Source organism: Corvus brachyrhynchos, unplaced genomic scaffold (genome assembly GCF_000691975.1).
Source record: "Corvus brachyrhynchos isolate BGI_N302 unplaced genomic scaffold, ASM69197v1 scaffold175, whole genome shotgun sequence".
Classification (NCBI taxonomy): Eukaryota; Metazoa; Chordata; class Aves; order Passeriformes; family Corvidae; genus Corvus; species Corvus brachyrhynchos.
In genome coordinates, this window is record NW_008238448.1 from 6020527 (window position 1) to 6045789 (window position 25263).

The following is a 25263-nucleotide window of genomic DNA, read 5'->3' on the forward strand; positions in this document are numbered from 1 at the left end:
GAGACTTGATGCTTCTGCTGTTCCGAAGTCACAAGTATCCATTTTCAAGACAGATTTCTGTGAGGGATACTTTGAGCTCTCAACAGTCTTTTCTAGGTTTGGCTGCTGGAACTGCTGTGCGCCACAGGAACATGGCAGAGTGGGAGGGAGGGGATAAGGGTGTGTGTTCCCTTGGCATAACTCATACCGAAGGGGTCTGGTGGAGGCTTAGCTGTCTTGGTGAGCTTGTGGCACTAGAATCTACCACTGAAGTAGACTGCTCTCTTTTTTTCCCCCCCCCATCTGCAGCACAGGTTTGGGGATGCCAGGCAGTGATGCCATGGCCTCCTACAAGCAGGGGTGCAGTGGAATGCTCCACAGAAAGCTGTGTACCAAATCTTCTCTTTCTGACCTCCACAGCATTTCTTTGCTTCTACTGCTGAAACACGGCATGCCCGTATTTTAAAGCTGGGCTGAAGAAAGTGGAATGGGTTGTGTTACAAGCTGAATGTTTAATTCGGGTGATAAATTGAAAGGAACAAAAGTGTGTTCAAAAAAGCAGTTGCATTTAATGTTTCACACATGATTTGCTCTGCTAGTTTCTTTTACTGTCACAGTGCAAATGCCTTTTCACTTTTCCCCACAGAAGAAAAAAATCTAATTGTTCTGCAGTGCCTTTTTTATGTGTGTAATGAATGTCTGCTTTTGAGCATTACCTTACAAATAAAAAGTGGAGATTTTATCTGTAGTGTTTTTATGCTTTGTGTTGTCATTCTTTATATTCTCCTTTGAAAAGATAATGATGGCAGTTGTGCAGTCCTGTGTATGACTCTCCTAGAGGAGGGAGAGCTAGCACCACTCTCGTGTTGGGATGGAGAGATCCCAGAGGAGCTGTGTTTCTCAAGCTTGTGCTGTGACTGTAAGTTGTTTTTGGACTGGCACATATGAGTCCTCACACTCATATGTGTTACTGTTGATCCATGGATAGCTGGCACTTAATTATCCCATCTCGCCTTCTTTTCACTGCTGTCACAGGACAAATACATTGCGGAGATTAAAATGGAAAGAATATTATGGCCCTTGTCCTCTTACGTTATCCTTAAAAATGATTTTTGTCTGTTTATGTGCTTACATAGATGTGGCATAAAAATATATAGGCTAGTTTAAGGTCTAAAGTATATTTCCAGTATCCTTTTCAGTAAATGGAGGTGCTTTTATAGTTGTAGTTTTGACAGAAGATGGTGAAAAAGGTGATAAAAACCCAACAGCTATGGTTTCCAGGGTTTTGTTGTTAATTTTGTTAGTATCTCGGTGCTTTCTTTTTCTGTTAAGGATTAGAAAGTATATGTCAAGTGTAATTTAATATATTGTAGATACAAAAATATTTGTCACGTAATCCTTATTGTTACTGCAGTAAGAGAGACGCTGTTGAAATCATAGTAACATGCGATGTTTACCTGCCTGTTGCATTGTTAGAACATGGCTTTGGGTTCTCAGAAGGATCAGGAAAAAGGCACAGAAGGCTTGCGCTCCCTCACAGCATGAGCTCAACAGGTGCTTATTTCCAGGTGCAGAAGACTTAACTTCAGAGCTACAGTAATACTAAAGGATGTGATTCTAACATCCTGCTTGGTTATTACAGTTTAATGCCACTCAGCATTATAATTAGCTTTACTAGACATTAATAAGTGGGTTTAATATTCAAACCATGGTGTTGGAGTTAAGTGTGCCAATGAACCTTATCAGTGGAGCAAAATGTAAATTTTAACTCATTTATCTCATTAGTCGTTAATAAGGCTGTGCTTCGCAAATCATGGCTGCATCATCTGCTGATTATACCCTCTGATCTGCTAAGCAAAATAGCAATCTAATAATAGCCCTACGTTGCATGAAATTCTTCCACTGGTGTTCTGAAACACTTCATGTATTTATTTTTTTTCATTTAGGGAGCCTTGATTGTGTCTTACCTCTTCTGCACAATGCCAAAATATAGAAATGAAGGTAAGATGAGAATTCATTGCCCGTAGGCTCTGGGTTTAGAAGTGTTTTGCCAAATAGGAGTTTGTGATGCAGGCTGTAAGTCTAAGTGTGTAGTCTGTGAGTCTAAGAGTGTGGTGCATAGGGATTCTGAGAGTTTTTGGTACGGGTAAATGGCCAGACAATCAACTGAACAATGTTGACTTGCTCCCTTAATAATAATCAGAGCTCTCCAAAAGTCTGTGGCCCTTGTATTAAGGGAGAAACTGAGCTGAGTGATTTGCCTCAGGCCTGTGTACAAAGGAAGAGAATTGGAGGAGAAAGTAAAGTCTAGTGGCTTGAGCTCTTGTGTGCAAGCAGTTACCATTGCAGCTCGTGATGATGATCACTGTGTGCCCTGCATGTTATTCAGACCAAGTAAGAGGAAATTGAACGCATTTGAATTCTTCTAGCAAGTCCAGTTTTGATGCTTTTTCCCAGCAAGTTGCTCATACAGTGTTGTCTAAGTCTAAAGAAATTTGTTCAGTTCTTCTAGAAATTTTTAAGCTTTGAAGGTTTCCCAGTAAATGTTGGTAAGATTCACTGACTGGGAGTGAACAGGGTTGATTCTGGTGTCTGAGGCAACAAAACTCAGTCATTCCACTTGAAAGCTAATTTGGTTCAGGTTTGCTTCCATGTGGTCTTTTATTATGAAAAATTTATTCATTCTCAGGTTGAATTTTTTAATGTTTGCATCTCCTTCTAGAGCAACATTAAAGCAGTATTTCAGATACATATGGTCTGTGATGAGAGAATCTGTTTAAATGGTTGCTAGAGGTGCAAGGGGAATCTCTTGTCTTACCATACTGTGTTAAATTGATACTCAAATCCCTTTGTAGTTGCTGAGGAATGTGAGATGGGACAGCTGCTAGCAGTGTATTTTAATAGCAATAGCTACTGCCCGCACAGATGCACAGAGCCTGTTGACTACTTTCGGGGGTAGATGGACTATGCTAGTAGTCATCCATCACAGTACTGTGTTGTATTTTCTGCATTGAGCTTAATGATGGTCAAGTCTGTTGGTAGATACATTGTCACAGAGAAAAGTCAGTTTCTTCCCTATTTAGAGAAAACCGTGGATTTGGCTCCCAGTCCTGCTGAGTTTGATGATGGAGAGGCATTCCATCTGTACACGTGGGATCCAGTGGTTTTCATTTTAGTGTTGGCAACTTTGGGGACTGATTCTTTCCAGTTAGGCTGATTGTTGTGGTATCCATAATTGCAGCTGTATGTGCCTTTGGTACTGGCACTCCTGAAGAGAGGCTTTCATAGTATCATAGAATGGCTTGGGTTGGAAGGAACCTGAAAGATTATCCAGTTTCAGTCCTGCCACCATGGGCAGGGACACCTTTCACTAGATGAGGTTGCTTGGGACCTCATCTAACTTGGCCTTGAATACTTCGGGGATTGGGCATCCACAACTTCCTTGGGCAACCTGTTCCACTGTCTCACTACCCTTTGAGTAAAGAACTTCTTTCTATTGCCTAATCCAAACCCCTCCTCTTGTAGTTCAAAAACATTTCCCCTTGTCCTATCACTGTCTGTAAAAAATTGCTCTCCCTCCTTTTTGTAAGCCCCCTTAAAGTACTGGAAGGCTGCAGTGAGATCTCCCTGGAGCCTTCTCCATGCTGAACAACCCTAGCTCTCTCAGCCTGTCTTTGTAGGAGAGGTGCTCCAGCCTTCAGGTCATCTTTGTGGCCCTCCTCTGGACCTGCCCTAACAGGTCTGCATCTTTCTTGTGCTGAGGATTGTGGACCTGGGTGCAGTATTCGAGGTGTGGTCTCACAAGGGCAGGGTTTTCTTCTGTCCTTCATTAATTTGTCATTAGTCATATATATTTGGTTTTGTGCTGACTTACTAAAAACTCAGTTTATTTTCAGGTAGTTTTTTCAGCACAGACACTTGGTTGTATGCAAATGCTTCATAAAGTCACTGAAGGGCTTCCTGAGACATTCTGTGACACTCAGGACTGAGGGTGATGTAAAAGTAAAAGAGTAAAAGTCTGCTTGAGAACAGCAGGGATGTCTGAACTGCCTAACAGTTCTGAAACAGCAGGGAAGGACTTTATGATTGCAGTGGCTGTGGCATGAATTACTGTGCAAGTGTAATGTTATCTGTGGGGCAAGGTGAAGATAAAACAGAGAATGGAGATGGCAGCATATGTGGTGATAGTAGAAATACTGTAAGTTTTGTTTTAGCAGAGGGATAGCTGGTGAACGATGTAACAGTTCTGCATATTCTGGAGTACTTTCATAACTGATGCATCAAAACAAAAAATTGGTTTGACATACGCTTTCTACAATTCAGAGGCTGGAACAATAATCATAAATTTTTCAATTCATTTTCAAGAATCATGTCCTCAGGAATAAAGTAGGAGGTCTCACTTCCAAACATGCTGTGGTTATAGCTGACAGCTGTTCAAGGCCTGTGCATACACAGACTTTCTCATGCTTCTTGGAACTGCTTGTGTCTTCAGCTTGCACTTCTCCTGTGGAGATCTCTGAGGACTGGTGTCAGATCTGACTGTGGGATAATGTAGCTTCTGCAGCTCTGACAGCCTTACGTGGGAGGACAGAAGTGGAGCTGAGAAGCAGCAGGTTTCCCCAAGATACACACAGACACTCCCCACTTTTAGAACTGTGCAGGCAGGAATGAACAACCTGTTGATGGGTGGAAGCTGTGCTTTCCCACGCCGGGGGAAGCCTCTGTAGGTGTTACAAAATTCGGTGGGAGAGGCTGTGGTTTGACTTTTGGTTATCTGTGCTGAGAGGCGTTCCTGCCGGGGCTGACATCCAACTCTTATTTACTAGGCTTTCCGTATTGGTCATTCCAAGTTTATTACTATTTAAAAAATTTAAATAGTAATTTGATTTTATTTTACTTGAATCTGATATTTGCTCCACTTTTTATATTTGTGAGGCTCTGTGTTGTGCAGAACACTCCCTTTGTAAGAAGAATAGTCTTCATTTGCAATTTGTTAGGTTATTTGCCTTCTTTTACTCTCCAGGGTGTGAGAGGTGCTAGTTATCTGCATTCCTTTCTGGACTAGAAAGACACATGTATTTCTGTTCATGTTTTCTCAAAGGTTCAAAGGCAAGACTGAAAAAAATTATACAGAATTGTTATTAAAGTGTCAGATTATCTCAACTTTTTTTTTTTTTAAATTGTTCCTTTGATTGTTTATCAGTTTTTGTTTTTGCATGGTGGCAATATATCCAAGACAGGTGTTGTATAGACTATATATGTTTCATTTTTGGCCAATGCATTCATATATTTCATTATCCAGGGAAAGGCATTCACAGGAATGGGAGATGCCATAATGATACTCAGTTTTCAGTTGCAGAAGACTAGGTGGTGTAAGAGTTTAAAATATTTTCATAGTAGACTAGCCTTATGTTACGAGATCAGAGATGAACTAATTTGCACTCTGCATAATGGACAACTTAACACTGTTTACATGACACAAATAATTTTATTCCTAGGAAAGCTGGAGAAGCTTCAAGGGAAAGACACCTACCACCTGTATAAAATGCAATGTAACTAAATAGAAATGGAAATATAAACAACATGTAGATTTTTCTTTGATCTGGCTTTTTATGCACTAAACATCATAAAAATGCCAACAATCAATTGTTGTTTATTACCATATGTAATATGGTAATATTACATATGTAATTTATTACCGTATGTGTTAAAAGCAAAAAATTTAACTTACGTATAGAAGACTCTAGTCTGCCGAAGTCCACCCAACATGCAAATCTGTACTAATATTATTAAAATCTGTACTGCAGGGGGTGAGGTTGTTTTTTCATTGAACTGTGCTCACAGATGTGTTATTTTATTGAAGTTCTTGACTTTGTTACAGGAATTAATATAACATGTGTCTTCAACTTCTGTTTGTCTGCTCTGGGTTGGAATAGAAAGGGAGAGGGAGAGCAGTGCAGTGTCCTATGAGACAAATACCTGGGATTTTGTGCTTTGGGGATAGGGAGCTGGAGGAGTAGGATAGGATTTTGTAAGGAGTGTTCATTTTGCCATTTTCCCCCCGCTTTTTATTCTTCCACCCCTTTGTTCTTCAGTGTACAGTGAGATATAATGATTTTTGTGTCTCATTTTAAACACTTCAGTGGTTTTGCCCAAATTTGACAATTGAAAATCATAAGAAGAATTTTGCAAGTGCTTTTCTCTTTGTCAAACTTGAGCATAATTTAGGACAAAGGAAGTTCACTAGCTTCTGGAGCTTTCTCCGAGCTAAATTGGGAATGTCTGATGCAAACAATATTGCTTCACAGTGTTCTGTTGTTCCTATCCTTCTTTTAATTCTTTTAAAGTAGGGAAGAAAGCTGACAAAAATACATTTATATTTAAAAGTATCAATCCACTAAATATAACATTTTGCCACAAGGCCCTACCTAGTATGAGGCGAGAGATGTACACAGGGCAAGATAAGAAAATAACCTTTCAGATTTTAGTAGCTCATTAAATTGAGTAGGTTTGAGGAGTAATTTGTGATAGGCATCTGCCATCCTACAGTGCACTAAGACGGTTGTCCTGAAGCTCTGTAACAATATGCTTTTGCTCAGTCCATTTATTCATTAGTTCATCATGTCACTAACATGCTATAATTTCGGAGTGTAGGAAATAATGTTGACTTGGTGGATAAGTAGCTTGGGGTGATAATTCTCCCTAAAATGAGTAGTTTCAGTAACTGTGTACAGAAGATAAATGACAGATTCGAGTTATCTAGTCAATTATTATAGTCCATCTACTATAATGAACATATTGAGAGGTATAAAAGGGTTTTACTGTGTGATAGCTACTTAAATTTAGATAGAGTTATAAACTGATTTTTTCTAGGAAAAAGAGAACTTTGTATTGTGAATGAAGTTTTGGAAGGAGAAATAAATATCCTTATAGATTAAGTATTATGTTAGCAACTATGCAGTAACCATTCTATACATAACAGTTTTGATTTTGTGGAATATTTTGTCCTTTTCTGGTACTTTTAGTTTTAAAGAGAAAGATAAAGAAAAGCATCATGTGCATGTGAACAAGAGAGCAATTCCATCTGCAGAATGGAAGTTCTTTTCTCAGTGAAAACTTGGCAACAATCCTCATGGGAAGCTTGTTGTTAGGTTTGTTTCTTTATTGATCAAATAATCATGATAGTCTTAATGGTGTTTTACTGCTGATTCTTGTGTTTGAACTATATCTAGAACCTGCAGAATAAACTCAGTGTGGAAATTAAAAAAAAAGTTTATGGCTTCTTTATCATGAAACATGGAATGTTTAGAATATGTGTGTATTTGCATTTTATTGTGATTAGTGCTGAAAGCACACACATCTTCTGTAGTGTCACTTTGTAGGCTTGAGAGCATTATTCTTGGACTTCTTATGCTTATTATAATGAGTAATTTGACATGTTGTACAAATCACTTGAAAAATTGTCTTACAAATTAGTATAAAACATATAGCTTAATCTTGTTTTCTGTAATCTACATATGATATTTACAGGTATATTGATAACATTTTTCTAGACCATCTTTCTCTTGGGAAGGTAGTATTTCCTGTTCTGTATGCTAGTGTTCTGAAAATAGTTTTAAATCTTCAGGTTATAGAGTCTTCTATTGCTTTGCTGGTCTCATTCATCTTCCTGTCAGGAAGGCTTTCTAGAAAGGCAACTTAATAATTTCCTATGAATTTATTCTATACTTTTAGCTTCAGAAACAGTTTTACCTTTCTCAAAAACAATCTAAACAAGAAAAAATGTTCCATCACTCCAACATCACAACTTCAGGAAACATGTGGTTTTTCTAAATTATGAGCATGTTGGGGCCAGGTTTGTGTGTCACAAAGGTGTCAGAATTATCTTGGAAAGCAAAATTGATGCACAGAATGCATGGATCATTTTGATTTCTTTCTTCCGCTAGCATTATCAGAACACAAAGTAGGTTTTGTCAAATGTCTGCTTTCTGATGTGTTGCTCCCTCCCACTCCTGGATAGTGATGAGTTTGGAAATAAACCCTCTACAGATCCTCAGTAAAGATGAGGACTTTGGCAACAACTGTTTTTTAGCAATAATTCACTTCAATTATGACAAAAAATTACTAGTCTAGACATAGCATGTGATATTTGTAATTCACCTATAAATGAAGTAATGAAAGATAGATTCTTTGACTCAGTGACATGTGCTGTGCCCTTTGGGGTTGTTTTATTTCTCTTTGAAACTTGGTGTGAAAACACACTTGCAGTCCGAAATTTTAAACTGAGGTTTATTGTGCTTGTAATGTCTGTCTCACACAGTACACCACCAAATGCTTTGATCTGTGGGCCCTGGACATTTTTGCGACTTGGTTTTCTAAGGAAGCAGTCTTTTCTGGGATCATCAGTTTTGGTGGTGATGTGGAAATGAACCAGCAAAGCAAAGCTTTTAAACTAATTTCAGTTCAATGACATCTGCATTCTTTAGTATGTAGGTAGAAAAGAACTTTTCTAAACTGCTATTTTTAAGGCTTTTTTTTAAAGTTTAGTTTTAATATCCCTTTTGCACCACCTGTCTGCTACTAGCAGACTAGACACCTCAGTCATATTGTGCCAGAATGCTGTTGGGAATAGAGAGGTATCTATCTTGGATTTTAAGAACCCTAGCTGCTATTTTATTATTAAGTTTTTAACCAATGTAATCTGTGTTTTGAGCTACTAATTGTTACTGAATTGTTGGCTTTCTGTAGTAGGTTAAATGTGAGGACATCAAATACAACAGAGAAACAGGTTTATTATATTCCTTATCTCTCATAAAAAGGATCAAGTCATACAATTAGAATAACAACCATATTTTTTTGTCTCTCTAGCTTCAGAATTGTGACCTAGGGATATGATTATGTAGTTCATTCGTTCTGGGACAATGTGTGTGGTAGATGAAGATACCCTGTGGTGTAACAGGTAAATCGAGCCTTTCCTGAGCAGGTCAAGGTCTCTGTCAAGTTTTCTATGTTGTTTAATTCCTGTTTTCTTGAGCAATCAGTGCCATTTCTGTACTTTGGTAATGTGACCTTTGATGAACTGTGTTTTCTGGGTAGCTGTTTACCGTCCTAGATACACTGTCTGTAATTTTAGCCTAACCCATCAATGCATTTTGGACCATACTACCTAACTGGCATCTTTGTTCTTTCATTTTGGCTGACCCATGCAGCAGGAGTCTCTGAGGGCTTGGGATGTGGCTTAGCCTGTGTCCCAGTGGATAGGCTGCCAGCAGGAGTTGATGCTGTTGCTTGCCCTTGAAACAAGCCTGTTTATGCCAGTATAGCACTGCTGGGCTGGGGCTGTCAGCTGGGCCCTGGGGTGTCACTGCTGCTTGCTTGCTGTGGGGGAATTGCCTGTTCATGTGTCTGAAGAACCATGTAGTTACTTAGTGCTGGAACCCAGACCTCCTAATGTTATCATACCATAGGATTATACAGATCACATGAAGAGCTTAGTGGTAGCCCAATTGAGCTAATGTGAATCTACAATAAATATGTGAGTAGTGTGGCTCCCCAGACATTTGATAAAAGATGAATTGTGGTTTTTAACTGAAGCAGGCTGACTGTAGATGGGACAGGAAGATTTTTTTCTCATTATAAAATATGTGTGTGTAGTTGCTCTCATGAGAGGGATCGTTAGGCAGTCTCTGTGGGGACAAGGCACAAGACATTCTTACTTTCATGTTAGCAGGTTGGATTAAATTGTGCTTGATGAGAACAGATTGATACTTTGATTAACTACATTGCTTTACAATTTGTGGTGACTTGTTTTCTGTTAGGCTTTTAAGCAGATAGCTTTATCAGTGTAAAACATATCTTGTCCCACCTACACATGGAAGGCTTAGCATCTTTGCAAATACTGAGTAGAAAAGCTGGATTGAGGAAAGCTGCCTAAATGTGAAATGCTTGCTTGAGGTGGACAAAAGACAGGACAAATTGGGACTGCAGCACTGAAACATCAAAGGACAAGTGAAGAAGGAAGATAATTGTTCATGTAGTTTAAATGGTTCCTCTAGTAATCTTCTTCAGTTTTCTTCCTAGTAGATCTTCTGAAGGATAGTAGGACTTAATGAAAATGAGGATTCCTTGATGCAGTGGCTTTTAACCACTGACAGTTTCTCAGTTGCCCAGAACAGTCCACCTGCTCTCCAATAAAGAACCTGTAAGCCTTCTGCACCCTTGTGGTGATTGTATAGGATCATTAAGGCTGGGGACGTGGCTGTTCTTCACAGGCTTTGCTTTTGCAGCAAAACTTTGCCACAAGCAGGATGAATCCTTTTTTTTGAAAGGATTGATGTCTTCCTTTGAAACAGTATTGTTAATAAGATTTAAACCCTCTCCCTGATCATAGTCCCTAAAGAAAATCCAACAAATTCATGCAAAAGGCTTTCTTTTCAATCAGAAGTAAACAAATCCTGAACAAGGTCCCTTTTAAGTTGAAACTAAGTTGAGGCATGCTAAAATTTGCCACTCATTTTTCTCCTACCTTCCCTCATTCACTTATCAGAGACTTGCATAGCTAAGAGCAAGACCATATAATTTTCCTCTGCTTCTTTGAAGTGGTGTAATTTCAAGCCCCTTTATGCTACACTGATCCATGAAAAAGTTTTGATATAAGCTGTTTCTTTCACGGCCATCGAGGTTTCTCTGTTGCCTCTTGTGTACCTGAACTGACAGGGTGGAAAGCTTTGGGTGTGTAGTATCTGACAACAGAGGTTCATTTGTGTTTGTGAATTGTTGAGCATGGCATCTTAATGAATCAACAGAAGACAACCTTGATAAATTGCACAGCCTTGCAGCATGTTTTATGCCTTCTTTACTGTATTACTGTATTAGGCTGTGTATCTTTTGTCTTTGTTATACATTGCCTGGGAAATCCCAATCCTGCCAACTTCTGTTCTGTTTTAGTTTTTTTTTAATTCAAAAGTGAAATTTTTGAGAAGAGACACTCCAGTGTGAGAAGACTCCACAAGGGATTCTCTGCTAGGCTGTTCTTCCAGTGTACTTCGCAGTAAAATAAGTACTTCTTTTGATTGGGGTGTTCAGCCCTGTAAAAAGAGCTGATGGTTTCTAGGCTTCTGAAGGAAAACTGAATGCAGATATCCTCCCGTGAGTCCAATGACGGGGTCTCATCTCATCTAAAGCTACCCCGTGCAGTTCTGGACTGCTGCTTTTCTTCACCTGGAAATAGGCCGAGTTGTAGTAAGGCTTTCTGAAATAGCTCTAGAAGGCATATGTAAATGGACTTGACCTTCTGATAGGGTTAAGCAACTGATAGATAAGATACGAAAGATTTACCTGCTAAGAAGGTTCTGTTACTGTATGGCAGAGTCAAAGTATTAAACTGAGTAGTGACTTTTGGAAGTAGAATTTTGAATGGACTGCATGAGAGGTATATTCACACTTGTCAGGTTATCAAATGGTGGAGTAATAACTTCATCAGGATTTAGCAGAGACAAAAGGCTAAATTACTGTAAAATTTTAATAATGAACTGATTAAAATAATGGTTACTTTTGTTCTTAGTGGCCCCTGAGTTCACTTCTACTTTTTCCTCCATGAATTTGCGTTTTATTAATTAATTTACTTTGTCACCTTTGGACTCATTATGGTTGGGTTATTTGTCTTGTTTAATTGGAGTGAGATTTAATTCACAGGGAATGATGTGATGTTGCAGTTACTGTTCCACATTTAGTCTTGCAATAAAATCAAGAAAACCTAATCCAGTAACAAAATCTGCTTACAATGAATGTAGTCTGTCTGCTACTGCTGTAACTACAGCATGCTGTTAGATTGAAATGTATCTTACAAGATAGTCTCTCTTCCAATTCAATTGCCTTTTTTAAATAGGGATGCTGTTTTTAGGATCTGCTCTGTGACCACTTAAGTTGTCAAAAGCTTTTTGAAACACTATTACAGAGTTTGAAGTCTTTGAAGCCTACACAGTCTATTAGTGTTTTGTATTAGTAAGGAAATCCCAGCATCCCAAGACGCTTTTGAAACTGGAAATATTTGCTTCCTTAGGGGAATTGATTTGAACTTAGAAATATTGTTGCACATTGCAGTCTGCAATGCTGTCTTGTTACTTTCAGGTTAGAGATGATTAAAAAGCCATAGTTGGTCTGCTGTGAGGATAATGTCTGCATTCTTCAACTGCTCTCAGATTTCTGATCCAATAGCTGGGCCAGAGGCAAGTGAACTAAGCCCTTGTCAACGTTTGCTGCAGGCAAGTTGTTTTCCACTAGTAATTTAAATTTGCCATTTTTATTCTTCATTTGATTCTCTGTATAGTGTGTTTATGATGACTTTTCTGAAGTAGGAGTAAACATTCAGAGTGAAACATTAGAGATGTTATTGTTTGTCACCACAGGACAAATTATCTTTTTGGTGATTATCTTATTAAAGAGGTAAGCAGCTTTAATGTTGGGATTGTATGTATGTGCAGTATTCTGCTAGGTGCAGGTTTTAGTTATAGGACATAAATTCTGGAGATGAATTTGCTGTTTTACAGTTTGTTGGTCGCATACTCCTTAAGATCTTTACCAAGCAACAGGGTAGTGTTTGTGTCTGTAATAACAAACACAGTCGGTGGACCAGGCAGGATTCATGAAACATCAGCTTGAAGGGACCTTCCTAAAAGGTTTCTGTGATTGGTAGCATAGACATTTCTAGAGTTGGCAACACTGAAAACCCTTGTTCTTCTGATCTAACTCTGACAAAGATGCAATTTGAATCAAAATGTTTTTGGTGACTTGTGTATCTGAGAATTCACTGTGTTGCTATTTGAGTGTGCCCAAATTGGGACTTGGAAATAGCAAGAAGCTCTTAAGTATCTTGGATAAATAGGACCTTAGGGGTTGTTATGCTGGAGATGAGGGGGCATCTACTTGTCTTGAAGGCGTCTTTCACCGGGACTGTATCTGTTCTTTGTATGTGGCGGCTGGACTTAGAATATCCTTGTGTGGGAAAAGATGTCCATTCTCCAAGCGCAGGCTGTAGCAGTCATCTGCCTAGGCAGTAAGCTGTTAACAAGGGCAGGACTTGAATGTTCAGTGCCACAGTGATGGCTATAAATTCTTACGTAAACATCAACTAAATAGCACTGTTGTGGAAAGTGAGCTTTCCTGCTGGACACAGAAACATAACAGTGGCTCTGTCACTGGACCTCTTGGCATCTTGGTGTATTTTGAATGGGTGGCAAGGTATGTACCATTTCTATTCACTTGAGGTCTTTTCCTAGCTGCAGAGAAGCAGGCAGTATTTCAGGAATCTGAACTCCAGTATGGAACTTCCACCCCCAAGCAGTCTGTTTAGGGAGCTAAAAGATAGGGTAGGGCCTGTTTGGCGGTGAGGGAAAGAATCCTGTCTTCATGTTTGTGGAGTAGCATCTGAGGCTGGGATAGGAAAGATGCACGAAGAAAAGAAGAAAAAAGATGAAGAAGACAGAAAATTGCAAAGGCTGCAAAAGACAGAGAATTAAAACAGATTAGAGGAGAAGGGAGGGTAGTGGGTTAAATAGCTTTGGGTTGCTGTGTGTGGTAACATCCTAGAACTTTGCGTGCATCTGGAGAGTCTTACATCACTGATTTCTATCAGAATTTGTGAAGAAAGCCATAGTCTCCCTTATTGTTGTTTATTATCTTAAGTACTGGAGGCTGATCTGAAGTTTCTGATTCTATGCTGCTAACAGAATTTGTCATATGATAGGTATATGTGTATTATCAGTTTCTTTTATTTAAATTCTCAAACTATATGCAAAGGCTACATTGAAACAACCTCTAAGTTGTCAAGTGAAGGAACTCATAAATTCCAGAATGGAGCTTGCCTCTGCTTTGTTAATTAAGTTCTCTTGTTGCACCTTCTGATACCATCTTTAATTACATGATCATATTAGTTTTTCCAAAGCTGCTTGCTTCGTGCGCAGGGCAGATCTGCTAAAATGGTGAATTAGGGCTGTAAAGTGAAGGGCACATTTGCCCAGAGGAGTCTGCTGGACTTCTACTGACATGGAAAGATTTCTGTTCGAAGGAGAGTGCTGGCAAAGAGGAAACTGGCAGGAAGTGGGCAGGTGATCTGAAGTATACCTCAGTTAAATATTCCTTGGATTATTAGCTATGGTATTAGACAAAGTGCTTAGAGCAGGCTTTTTCTAAATGGTGTGTAAGCATGCATCATGTTTTCCCAGTGTTTCTTGGTAGAAATGCTGAGCACGCAGAGCTGCGAGCACGTTGCCAGGAGTTGTGCATTATAATGGTATCTGCTTAAGTCAGTAATGATAAAAGCACCCAGATCCCGGGTCTCTCAAGTTGGGTTCTCAAATCTACTTGCTACTTTGATTATTTTGGTGTGTGGGTTGTGGGTTTTTGTTTTTGTTTTGTTTTGCTTTGTTTTTTCTGCGCAGGAACATTAGTAATGTAGAAATAGTACAATTCACTTTCACAGGACTTTTTAAGAAGTAGCAGTGTACTGGTAGTTGCCTTCAAGTAAATGAGGACATGAAACAAGCTGTTGGGAAGAAGAATTCTTGGAAGTGTAAGGTCTGTGTAAGCATGGAGGAGATAGACAAGGCAGAAGTGTAGTTGGAGCAGGGGGACAAGGAGTATAGACTTTGATGATATTTTGTAAGTGATTCCCTCTATTTCCAGCATTGGCTGATTCTTGTGAGCTAATTCTTACTGGTTGTGCACAGTCCTCTCCAGTGGATCTGGTTTCAGGTAGTTCATAATCTGGAGAGTAGTTTGTATGGAGTGCGTGCTTCATTCTGGAAGTGGTGTTACCCAAACAGATAAAGTGTACAGGATTTATGCTGATTATGCTGGCTTCTCCACACATGGGATGTGTTATCTGCAAAAAGGATGGGGTAGATTGTGTTAATTGTATTGCGTGTGAGTGCTTAGCAAATGCACAGGAAATGCATTGTAAGTGCTGAAAGAAGCAGGATTAGGATGGAGGGGAGAGGCTGATCATGCAATTGAATCTTGAACATATGAATATATGTATATATATACACAGGGGAGTGCATAACGAGTTTTTGCTCTTTGCTTGCCTCAGAAATCTTAAAAGTTGTACCCTGTATGTTTTTGAACTCTTTTAAAATGGCAAAAGTTGCTGCTACTTTTGAGACAGGCTGGATGTTTTCTGTGGTCGAAGTTTCAAGAATATAGACAGAGCACACATACAGGGAGCAGAAATGTCCACTACAGAGAAAAGATTTTCATCTTTTAAGATATGCATAGAGAAATCCCTTCTATACTGGCAAAGAATTGCTGTATGTGATTTGGCAGCTTATGGTACAAAAAAATTCTGTTTGTTGTTGGGCGCTTTTGGTTGGGCTTTTTTTGCTATGGTCCCAAACTGAAATAAATGCCTAGTTGGTTTGCAAAAAGGAGAATAAAAATGTAAACTTTATAAAAAGAAAAAAAAAAGGGGGGGGGGGGGGGGGGGGATGAAAAGGAAGATCTACCTGAAAATGTCACTGAGAACCAGTCCAAGCTTTATAAGATAAACACAAAACCCCACAAAAACAAAGCAAGACAACAAAGAATGCTCCTCAGTAAGGCTATTGGGACCCCAAGGTAAACAACACACAGCACAGATGAAAAAAAAATGAGAGTGGGGGGGGGGTGGGGCGGGGGAGAGCTGTGTGGCTTAGGTACTGGTGTGTGAGGGAATATGTTGTCCTAAACCTATCAAAAATCTGTGAGATACCAATCTCTGTTTCATTTTAACTTTCCCCTGCAGGTCTGCAACTACTTTGATACTCAGATATCTAGGATATTAAATAATGGATGAAAAGAATGTTTCAATGTTTGATCCCATTCTTATAGTCTTTATTATGACATCTCAATTTATTTGTCTTTGGATACACAAAGGTTTTATCTTTTATGTTGTTTGGTTTTGCTTACTTTGATATGGATACAGATGCACCCTTCTACGTGAATATGGTGCTCTACAGATGTTTCCAACTGTTTATGATATGGTTGCTGGCAGAACACTTCTAAGTACTTGTAATTATATCTATTATTGGAAGATACTTTTTTAAAAAAATAGAGAAATAACCTGTACTTTTTTTTTTACCTATTCAGTCTATGCAGCATTAGTTACTAAGCAACTCTGAAGAGACATGGTCAGATGGCAAAAATGTCATCACGAGAAACTAAAAATGCAGTGACATGCACAAAATGTTTATTGCATAAGCTTCTGCTGTGCTTGTTTATTTAAGTAGCACCTTATTCTTATTTCAGTCACTGATCTCAAAAGTTTGAGCATTTTAAGCCATTATCGTGAGCAAAAGTCTGAGAAGATGGTCCTATGTAACATGCTTTAACAAATTCTGTCCTCAAACTGAATTAAAAGAAGAAAAGTTTGTGTTTTCTATAAAGATGTTCTTTTTTGTTAGACACTATATTTTGATGTGCACTGGTATATGTGTGGGTTTTTTTTGTTTTGTTTTCTTTTTAACAGATTTCTGTGGGTGCCAGAGCTCAGGACACAGTATCAATCTCATCATGATTCTTCAACATCTGTAGCTCACCAGAGGATTTGAAAAAGAAATTCAGCATGGCCTAATTGGCTTGACCTTTGGAAATTTTATAATGTCCTCTGGAACAAGTATCAGCAGACATAGGCAGGCTCCCAGCCTGCAGGGTGTTGACCCAGAAACATGCATGATAGTGTTTAGAACACACTGGGCACAGGTAATGTTAATTAGTTTTATTGATTGAAGTAAGCTGCGTTAATAGAAATTTGCTTCGTTCTTTCTTTTGGGATAATCCTCAGTTGCTCAGGAACAAATGTCTTTCATGCAGAATGTAGTAGATGACACTGAACTATTTTCAAAATGCAAAGATAATTGACCTTTCAAGGTAAGGTTAGCCTTTACTAATAGCACTTTGAACTCCATATTTGCATCTAAATGGGAAGTGGTAGGACCTGGTAATATCTTACTGAAGGCCTAGATCTTCTTACTGGCTCTGCTGTTGATTTATTGTGACTTGCACCCTGTTGCAAACTTCTGTACTTCCTTTCCTTGTGCTGGGTAAGTCCTGCCTATCCTTTGTAAAGTAAATTAGATGCACAGTGCAAAACTATATGCACTCTTGTTTATTTTGGATAGATGTAGATGATACACTTCAGCATATTCTAAAAACTGTTTGCATGTCATCAGCATTGTAATTGCTTTTAGGCAAAGGTGTTTTACTCTGAGCACCATAGTATAAGGACTTACTTGCTGCAGTAATATGAATAACAATTTAGATAAAATTTATTTCTATGCTGCTGTTTTTGTTGTTCTCTGGCTATACCAAGAAACCAGCCAGACAAGTGGTGGTGTTTCTGAGATGTTTCCAGAGTCAGAGGAGCTGTTGTTCAAGTGTCACCTTTTCTCACCTATCTAGTGATGCTGTCATGTTAGGAGAGCCGCTGTTCCTTTACGGTTTTGTGGCAATTATCTTCCACAAAAAGTCTAAAGACAATGGGTTTTTTGCAGACAATGAGCTTTATTGTTTGCATGCCCAACAGAATGTAATTCAGGGTTAGAAGTGTTGGGATGACTATCACTACTTTATTGAAAGTTGTAAGAGTATGTGGGTATCAGTGGCCATTTGGTGTCATATAAAAGGTGCCAAGCAAAGAGCAGCACTATGGGCTGCTACTACACTTACAGCTGCAAATCATCCCATGATATTGATACTCCTGGGCACAGTTACTCTGGCTGGAGAGATTTTAATTTCAATCCTCTGTGACAAACTTGTTTCAAACGTCATTGAAATTCAATTTCTGAACACTTAAGGAAACTTGGTTTATCCCTATTTCAGAGAACCCTTGGTTTTCAGGAATAGGGTAAATAACAAATTTAGGTGCTTATTACAAAAAAGTGAACAAAAGCATTAAAATTTTGCCTTGTACATGCCAAATGTGAAACTTTCAGGTTTTGTCTGTCAAACTTTCTGAGTTTGAAAACATAAAAGACTTAACGCTTTTTGTGTTGAAGAATTTTGATTAATTTTTTTCCTTGTAGTGATAAGTGCATGCTTTTTGTGATGCATTCAAGTGCATTAAAACTGATCTGCCTTTGTTTCTCTTTAGGTTCTGAAAATCTTAGAGAAGCATGATCCTTTGAAAAACACTCAGGCAAAGTATGGGGCAATCTCACCTGATGAGGCCAGCACTGTCCAGAATTATGTGGAGCACATGCTTTTCTTATTAATTGAGGAGCAAGCAAAGGATGCCTCAATGGGGCCTATTCTGGAGTTTGTGGTCTCAGAGAACATCATGGAGAAGCTTTTCCTTTGGAGCCTACGGCGAGAGTTCACCGATGAGACAAAAATTGAGCAGCTCAAAATGTATGAAATGCTCGTAACGCAGTCTCATCAGCCTTTGCTGCATCACAAGCCCATTTTGAAGCCTTTGATGATGTTGCTGAGTTCCTGCTCAGGAACAACCACTCCAACAGTGGAAACAGAGTTGGTTGTCCTCTTGAACCAGCTCTGCTCTATAATAGCCAAAGATCCCTCCATTTTAGAACTGTTTTTCCACACTAGTGAGGACCAAGGAGCTGCCAATTTCCTCATATTTTCCCTGCTGATCCCCTTCATCCATCGAGAAGGAACAGTAGGCCAACAGGCCCGGGATGCGCTGCTTTTCATAATGTCTCTGTCTGCAGAAAACAACCTTGTTGCAAACCACATAGCAGAAAACACCTATTTTTGCCCAGTAAGTTGTTCTATTTTGCAAGGTCTTAAGTGCCAAACTAACTGTCTTTCTTGCATTCTTTCATCCTTTTCTGTCATTTTTGGTAAAGAAGTGTTGTAACACATTTGTTTCTGCTAACAGCTATTTCACAAATGGTGATGCTGTTTGAAGCATCCGTAATGCCAGACACAGTCTTGCTTCTTGTTTCCATACCAGTGTCTTGTGCTTGTGGGCCAGTGATTTTGCAGTCACACAGTGAATTGGATCAGGAAACTGATGGAAGTTATTGCAGAACTTAGTGGGAGGGAAATCTGTTCTGTGTCACTGTGAGGCTCCTTTGAGATGCTGGGGCTGAAGGAAGTGAGAAAGGGGATTGAGGTGTCCTGAGGTGCTTGTTTCTGGTGGCAGCACAAGCTTAAGCTGGCTGTGCTTCCCACACCGACATCAGTTCAACAGTTCAAAAAACAAGTGTGAGAATAGTGAGAGTGTTATAGAAGTGTAATAATGTTTGCAACATAAAAGGGAGATTTTCTCATTAAAAAATTGGATTTTTCTATTGCTGACTCAGGGTAACCACCATCTTGCTATGTTGTTCTATGTTATAAAACTTGGTAACACTGTTGCATTGTTACACCTGGCAAATTGATCTTGCTACATGAATAGAAAACCTTTACTTACCTTGCTCTTAAGTAAGTAATCTGATTTAGCTAGCAAAGCCGTCCTACTGCAGTTTTAAAGCTAAAGCAGACTGGAATAACAACACCTGCTTCTTCAGGTCTTATCACAGTCTGAGATCTGCAATGGATGTGTTCAAACCCAAATATCATTCTGTACAAAAGTTGCTCTTTTGGGTCAGTTTTTGGATGGATTCTCTTATATTCTGCATGGCTTGCAATTTAATTTAAAAATGCCAGAAAAATGAAGTGAAGGACAGTCTTACATAGCTACTAAAGCAGAGAGCTGTAGAAGAGAGAACTCTAGAATCCCTGCCACTGCTTGACAGCTGCTCCAGCCTTAGGTTTCCATTTATTCTGAGATTGCTTTGAGCAGTAGGGCAGGCTAGGTGAGACCTACAAATTCCAAAACAAAACTTATAAATGGTTTCTTTTGTCAGTTGTAAATATTGCAGCAATTTGAGACTCCAGTTGACCTTGTTTAATAGATACTGCCAAAGAATATGATGTTGATTCTCAAACTGTCCCCAAGACAGATACCATTACTGGATCCATGCTATAACTTCCATAATTACATTTTCCAATTCATTAAAAAATGAAAAAAAGAACCAGCTTTATTACACTGAAGATCAAAGCCAGCTTTCAACAGCAGGGAGCCATGATCGACAGTCATTCCAATTAGGAAGGCTTGTTGTCAAAATGTGCTAAAATCAGACTTTTCTGAACAGTAATGAGGTTGGCCTAAGTCTATAATAAGACTTTAATGTAATGTCATAGATTTAGCTTATTAGCACGATATCATTTTTTTGAATTTAAGTTGTGATGAGCTGAAAACCAGATTTTGTTCTGATGGAGGATTTTGTAGGTGTCAGTGACATTGCTGTATATCACTGAAATCAGTGCAAATGTTGCCTCAGGTACTCTGCAAAACAGTTAATGCAGTCCTGTGTTGATAGCAAAGACATTTGGGTGGCACTGTGTTGATGTTATCTCTGTTTCTGGGGGCAGGCTGGCATGTAGGGTTTTCTTTACCATGCCTTGTTGCATAATATAGGCATCCCCTGGGATGGGGTCTGACCATAAATCTCTGCTGCCTTATGTACCCAGATCAGTGTTAGATCTGTGCCAAAGCGAACCTGAAGGTTTTCATGGTACTGTTATTTGACATAACTTTGGTTAAGAGCTTTTTAAAACCTGGATTGTCCGTAGATCCACACTATTCAAAACTGTAGGTGCAAAAACTATAAAGAAGGAAGGAGACAGGTTGCAGTGGGATACATCACTAACAAATGTTTTTAACATGGAATGTGTGAGCAAACTGTTGGGTAAAGTTTTCTGATTTTACACCAAATAATTATCATGTTTTGACCTGGAAGTTTCCTGGACATGACTGAAGATATTATCTATTCAGTATTATAATAATAAAAAAAAAACGTTTCCAAAGAATTTTGAGCAGGATAATCACTGAAAGTCCCTCACAAAACTTTGTAAATACCTTGCAGCTTAGGAAAGCAACTATTAAAGCAGGAGGAGGGGCGGCTCTGTAGTGCCCTTGAAAAGTTGAGGCTGTATATAGAAAAACTATGGATGTGGGAGGAAAGAGAATTATTAAAAGGAAATAATTGTCCAGGTAGCAACTGACTATGCATTAACAACACATTATGATCACATTAATGTGTCTGGGATTACAAATCGTGTAGTCAGTGTCTTCTGTGAGTCAAGAGAAAGTGAATAGATCAAGGAAACTGGTTTGTAGAGAGACTCATGACTCAATGGTAAGAAAGAAACTGCTGGAGATGATTGTAAAAGTAAGGCATGTAGGGCTGAGATGACAAATGTTGGAAGTATTTTAAAAGGACACTGCTTTGCATAAAACAAAAAATAAAACAGTCTTGCACATCTTTCAGGATGTGAATGCATTCATTTCCTTCCCTTCCAGATTATTTTTTTTCATTAATGTTTCATTACCAGCAGAACAGAATTTTAATCAGTAATTTCAAATGGTAACCCTACTTACACCATATACTTCTGTGAACATTTTAAAATATTTTTTATCTAAAGAGATGAAATTGCTTCCAGCGGCTTCTCTCTCAGTGCTTAAGAAACATAATTTTATAGAGCCATTTGTGTTGTACTTCATAGCAAAAATAAGAGTTTCCTAAACCTTGCAGGTTTTAGCAGCTACATCTATCACTTTTTCCTTCAGTAAGTCTGAAAAACGAAAGAATTCACGACATTGATGGATTGTGCATTCACTGCTCCTTTTAGTGGAGACCAGTATGTCTTGTTCAAGGTCAGCTTCTTGCGCTTAAGGGCTAATACGCATATGAAAGAGAAACGTGGATGGGACACAGCTTTGAGAATCAGATTGTGTACTGAGAAGGTGCATTTGTGTTTATGAATAGCAATTAAATTTTAAGCCGACAATGGAAGATCAAGTGTGCATTAATTAAAAGTTCATGAGACAAATGAATCTCAAATTCTCTCATTGTCTGAAGCCTGGGTTTGTGAGAGTAAATGCTTGTGTGGGTTAGGTCTAGGTAGTTCTAGAAGAGCTTTTTTTCTGAGCTCTTCTACTGTGAGAAAGAAAAAACCCCAAAGAGATTCTGGTTACAGAAGAATGGGATTGTAAAAATAATGCTTTACTCAATAGTTTTAGCTTCTTAATGTATGTCCAGCTTTGTCCTTTATCTATCTGCGTATATAGAACTGTGTATATGTCACTGTACTAAAGCAGCGAGTTTCCACAGTATTCTTCCCTCCCCTTTAATATTTGACTTCCTTACCTGTGACAGAATAAATCCATCTTCAAAATTATGGGAATTAGGAATAACAAGTATTCAGAAAGACACCCTTTGTCTGACTGTATGGATTAACAGTTACAATTGCTTGTGCATGTGTATGATCAAAACCTGATCACCTCGTGTGAGCCCTTGGTCTTTGATCTGGACATTGTCAGCTGTTTGTTTTCTAGTGTTTTCTACTACACAAGAGCTGTATTTCATCTGAGCTTAGACAGTCTAGCTCTGTAGATGCGAAGTAGCCGTTTGTAAGAGGAAATATTCTTAGAAGAGTCTGTTGAATGAAAATTAAAAAGATTTCCATCAGGCCAAATTGTAATGTTCCCATTAAAATGAGAATCATCTTAAAAAATTATCGTGAAGTTGTATGAAATCATCTCAGAAGGATGAGTCCTGATTAATATTTAGAAAGTTTCCAGCTTCAAATAACTTTAATAATTAACAGCTGCATGTGAAAATACCATACTCCAGATGCATTCAGCAAAATCTAAGAACTTTTCTGGAAGTATGCTTTTTAAATTGTAACTAGAAATGCTCTCTTGTTGTTAAGTGATACATTCTATGTAAATCACCTGTAAGGCTTACTATTACTGGAAACATTGTTTAAATAATAACCAATTTCAGACTTTTTAACTTTTTTTGCTTCCCTCTTCCAAATAAATAAGAAAGGAAAAAGAGAAATTCTGAACAGTTAAATTTAAGTGGATTCAGCTGACTTGAAGCACCTGGCAGTTGAAGTCAGCATGTATCTGTGATCTAAGTGGGGCTGAACTTCATTTTTGTTGATGGGGCACTTTCCCCCTCCATTTCTGATGTTTCATGTTTCCGAGTGAAATGACTTCATACATGTGTGAGCAGTAACATTTGAATCACCAACAAAAGACAAGCTGTAGATATATGGTACTGGTGGCTGTTTTTAAAAGGGACTGAAGGAAAGTGCAAAGTAAGCTTAGAAAAATTTAAAAAGAAATAACTTTGGATTAAAATAAAAAGAAGACAAGACAACCTGATTTTTTCCATCACTTTCTCCTAAATACCAGATCTTGGAAGAAACATATTATATGGAAGGCTCTTTAAAATATTTATGTCTTTGTGCCACAGGACTTTTTTGAAAGGAAATTAAATTAATCTTAACACTCTATTATGTTACTAAAACTAATAGGAGAAACCATTTATGGTACTGCCATTCAAGCAGATGGACAGGTGGAAAGCTAACTTATTTCCTCTTCTGTTTCTGAAATGAAGGTGCTGGCAACAGGACTAAGTGGCCTCTATTCATCTTTGCCTACAAAGCTGGAAGAAAAAGGAGAAGAGTGGCACTGTCTGATGAAAGACGACTGGCTTTTGTCACCAGCCCTTGTACAATTCATGAATTCCCTTGAATTTTGCAATGCTGTGATACAGGTAATTGAACTGAGTTAGCCTATTCTTTAGAAGTAGTGGTGAGTTATATCTCCTGCAGAAGTTTGTTAGTTACAGAGTTTATTTACTTTTAATAATAGCATGAACTATTAGACTAAAACAACCTGCTTGTAAAATGAATGCCTTGTGCTGTCTCTCCTGGTTATAAGGATTAACTAATATACTTGTGGTTTTCAGGTGCCACATGTTTCAAATGAGAGCTTCGTATTATCTTATGTAATGGGGAGGATTTTCTGTTAAAAGAAAAGAAATGTTTATTGCATTTTAATACCGCTGTTGATCCTAGAAGTAAATTGAATGCCTTTACATGTGGGAAAATGTAGGGTTTATATCTGTGTTTGTTCAAGCTCTCATAATGGTGTGCAAAAGAAAATAGTGAAAACAGTCCGTTTTTCCTGTTGGTGAATACAACATAAAGAAAGCCTTCCAAGCAGAATTATTTAGGTCTTCTCCTAGAAATATAAATTCATTTTAGATTGGCCTGTTTTGAATCTATTTTGTCCTTCCAGCGTTTTTTTTTCAGTGCTTTGCTCCCTTACTGTTTTTTCCAATTTAAATGTTAAATGAAATTTTTGTCTTTACATATTGTTTTTAAGGCTTGAATACTCTATAGAACCCAAATCCAGTATTTCATTAAAACATGATAAAAATTCTGCAGATACTGGGGATTTGTGTTATTTGAAGAAATGTGCTGGGTAGAATTGAAAATTTAGTCACATTTTCTGTTAAATAAAAGATATGTTTCAATTCAATGTGTGCAAAGTACAGTAAAGGAACTGATTGACTATTAAAGCATTGAACAAGCAAAAATAATAGTAGCTGTCATTGTTCAAATGCACTATACAAGATTTTTAGCATGCATGTTTAAACATGAAGAGGAGACAATATTCATTTTGGTGTCTAACCAGTTATTCTACAGATCTGCAGGAGATCATAATTGATACCTTCATTTAAAAAAAAAATTATATAAAGGGCACTGCAGAAAAATTAAAGAATGAATTATTCTAAAACCCCTGTTCGAATAGATGCAAAATGGTTGAGGATTTCAGCTGAAATGCAGAATGAGCAGTTTCTGACTGCTGCTTGATTGTGTCTGTATAGTCTTCAGCTGACTTGAAAGCTCAGTTACTGTAGGAATTTTTGCTCTGTGCGTGGACTGGTCTGTGTTGACCCAAAAACTTTGGCCAGAGATTAAAAAGGAACTGTGTAGCCAAGACTTCTTGCCATTTACTACTTTTTCCCTGGACCACAGCATAGGAAGGGCCACCCTTTTTCTTCCTCTTACCAAATTAAGGGTTACAAGTTAGAGGAAGTCTGGTAAGAATTGCAGGTGGGAGACTCTATTTGAGGCCACGAGTAGGCTGTGACACTCCAGTCTCAGTGAGCTTCAAACATAATATGTTGGCTTTGAAAGCTTCTGAATGGAATTCTATTTTGCTTTTATATACATGTTTTTACTGCAAAGACAAAATGAATGCTTCATTATAAAAGTAAATTTTTTGGCTTCTAGTAGCAGTTTGGGGGTTTTTGTTTAGTTGGTTGTTTTTTTTAAAGCTCTCAACCATCCCATTGAGTGAATTATGCAGGTTTTGTTGTAATTTCTGTTTGTTTTACAGTGGCTGGGAGAAGGGCATGTGAACAGTATGTTCTTACCGCA

General features: G+C 38.3%; 1 protein-coding gene across 6 annotated transcripts in view; it reads left to right on the forward strand.

The window, feature by feature from the left end:
* FAM160A1 (family with sequence similarity 160 member A1) overlaps positions 1-25263 on the forward strand; it is an 83531-nt gene that overhangs the window by 29817 nt on the left and 28451 nt on the right. For 3 of the 6 annotated variants that reach the window (XM_017736839.1, XM_017736841.1, XM_017736843.1), the window contains 4 exons: positions 1926-1980; positions 16481-16713; positions 18104-18730; positions 23430-23588. In XM_017736839.1, coding sequence (XP_017592328.1) covers positions 16612-16713; positions 18104-18730; positions 23430-23588 — 888 coding nt within the window. In that variant the 5' untranslated portion in view covers positions 1926-1980; positions 16481-16611. Of the gene's footprint in view, positions 1-1925; positions 1981-8847; positions 8939-16480; positions 16714-18103; positions 18731-23429; positions 23589-25263 lie in introns of those variants that run through there. The other 3 variants (XM_017736840.1, XM_017736842.1, XM_008635635.2) reach the window with 2 other exon arrangements.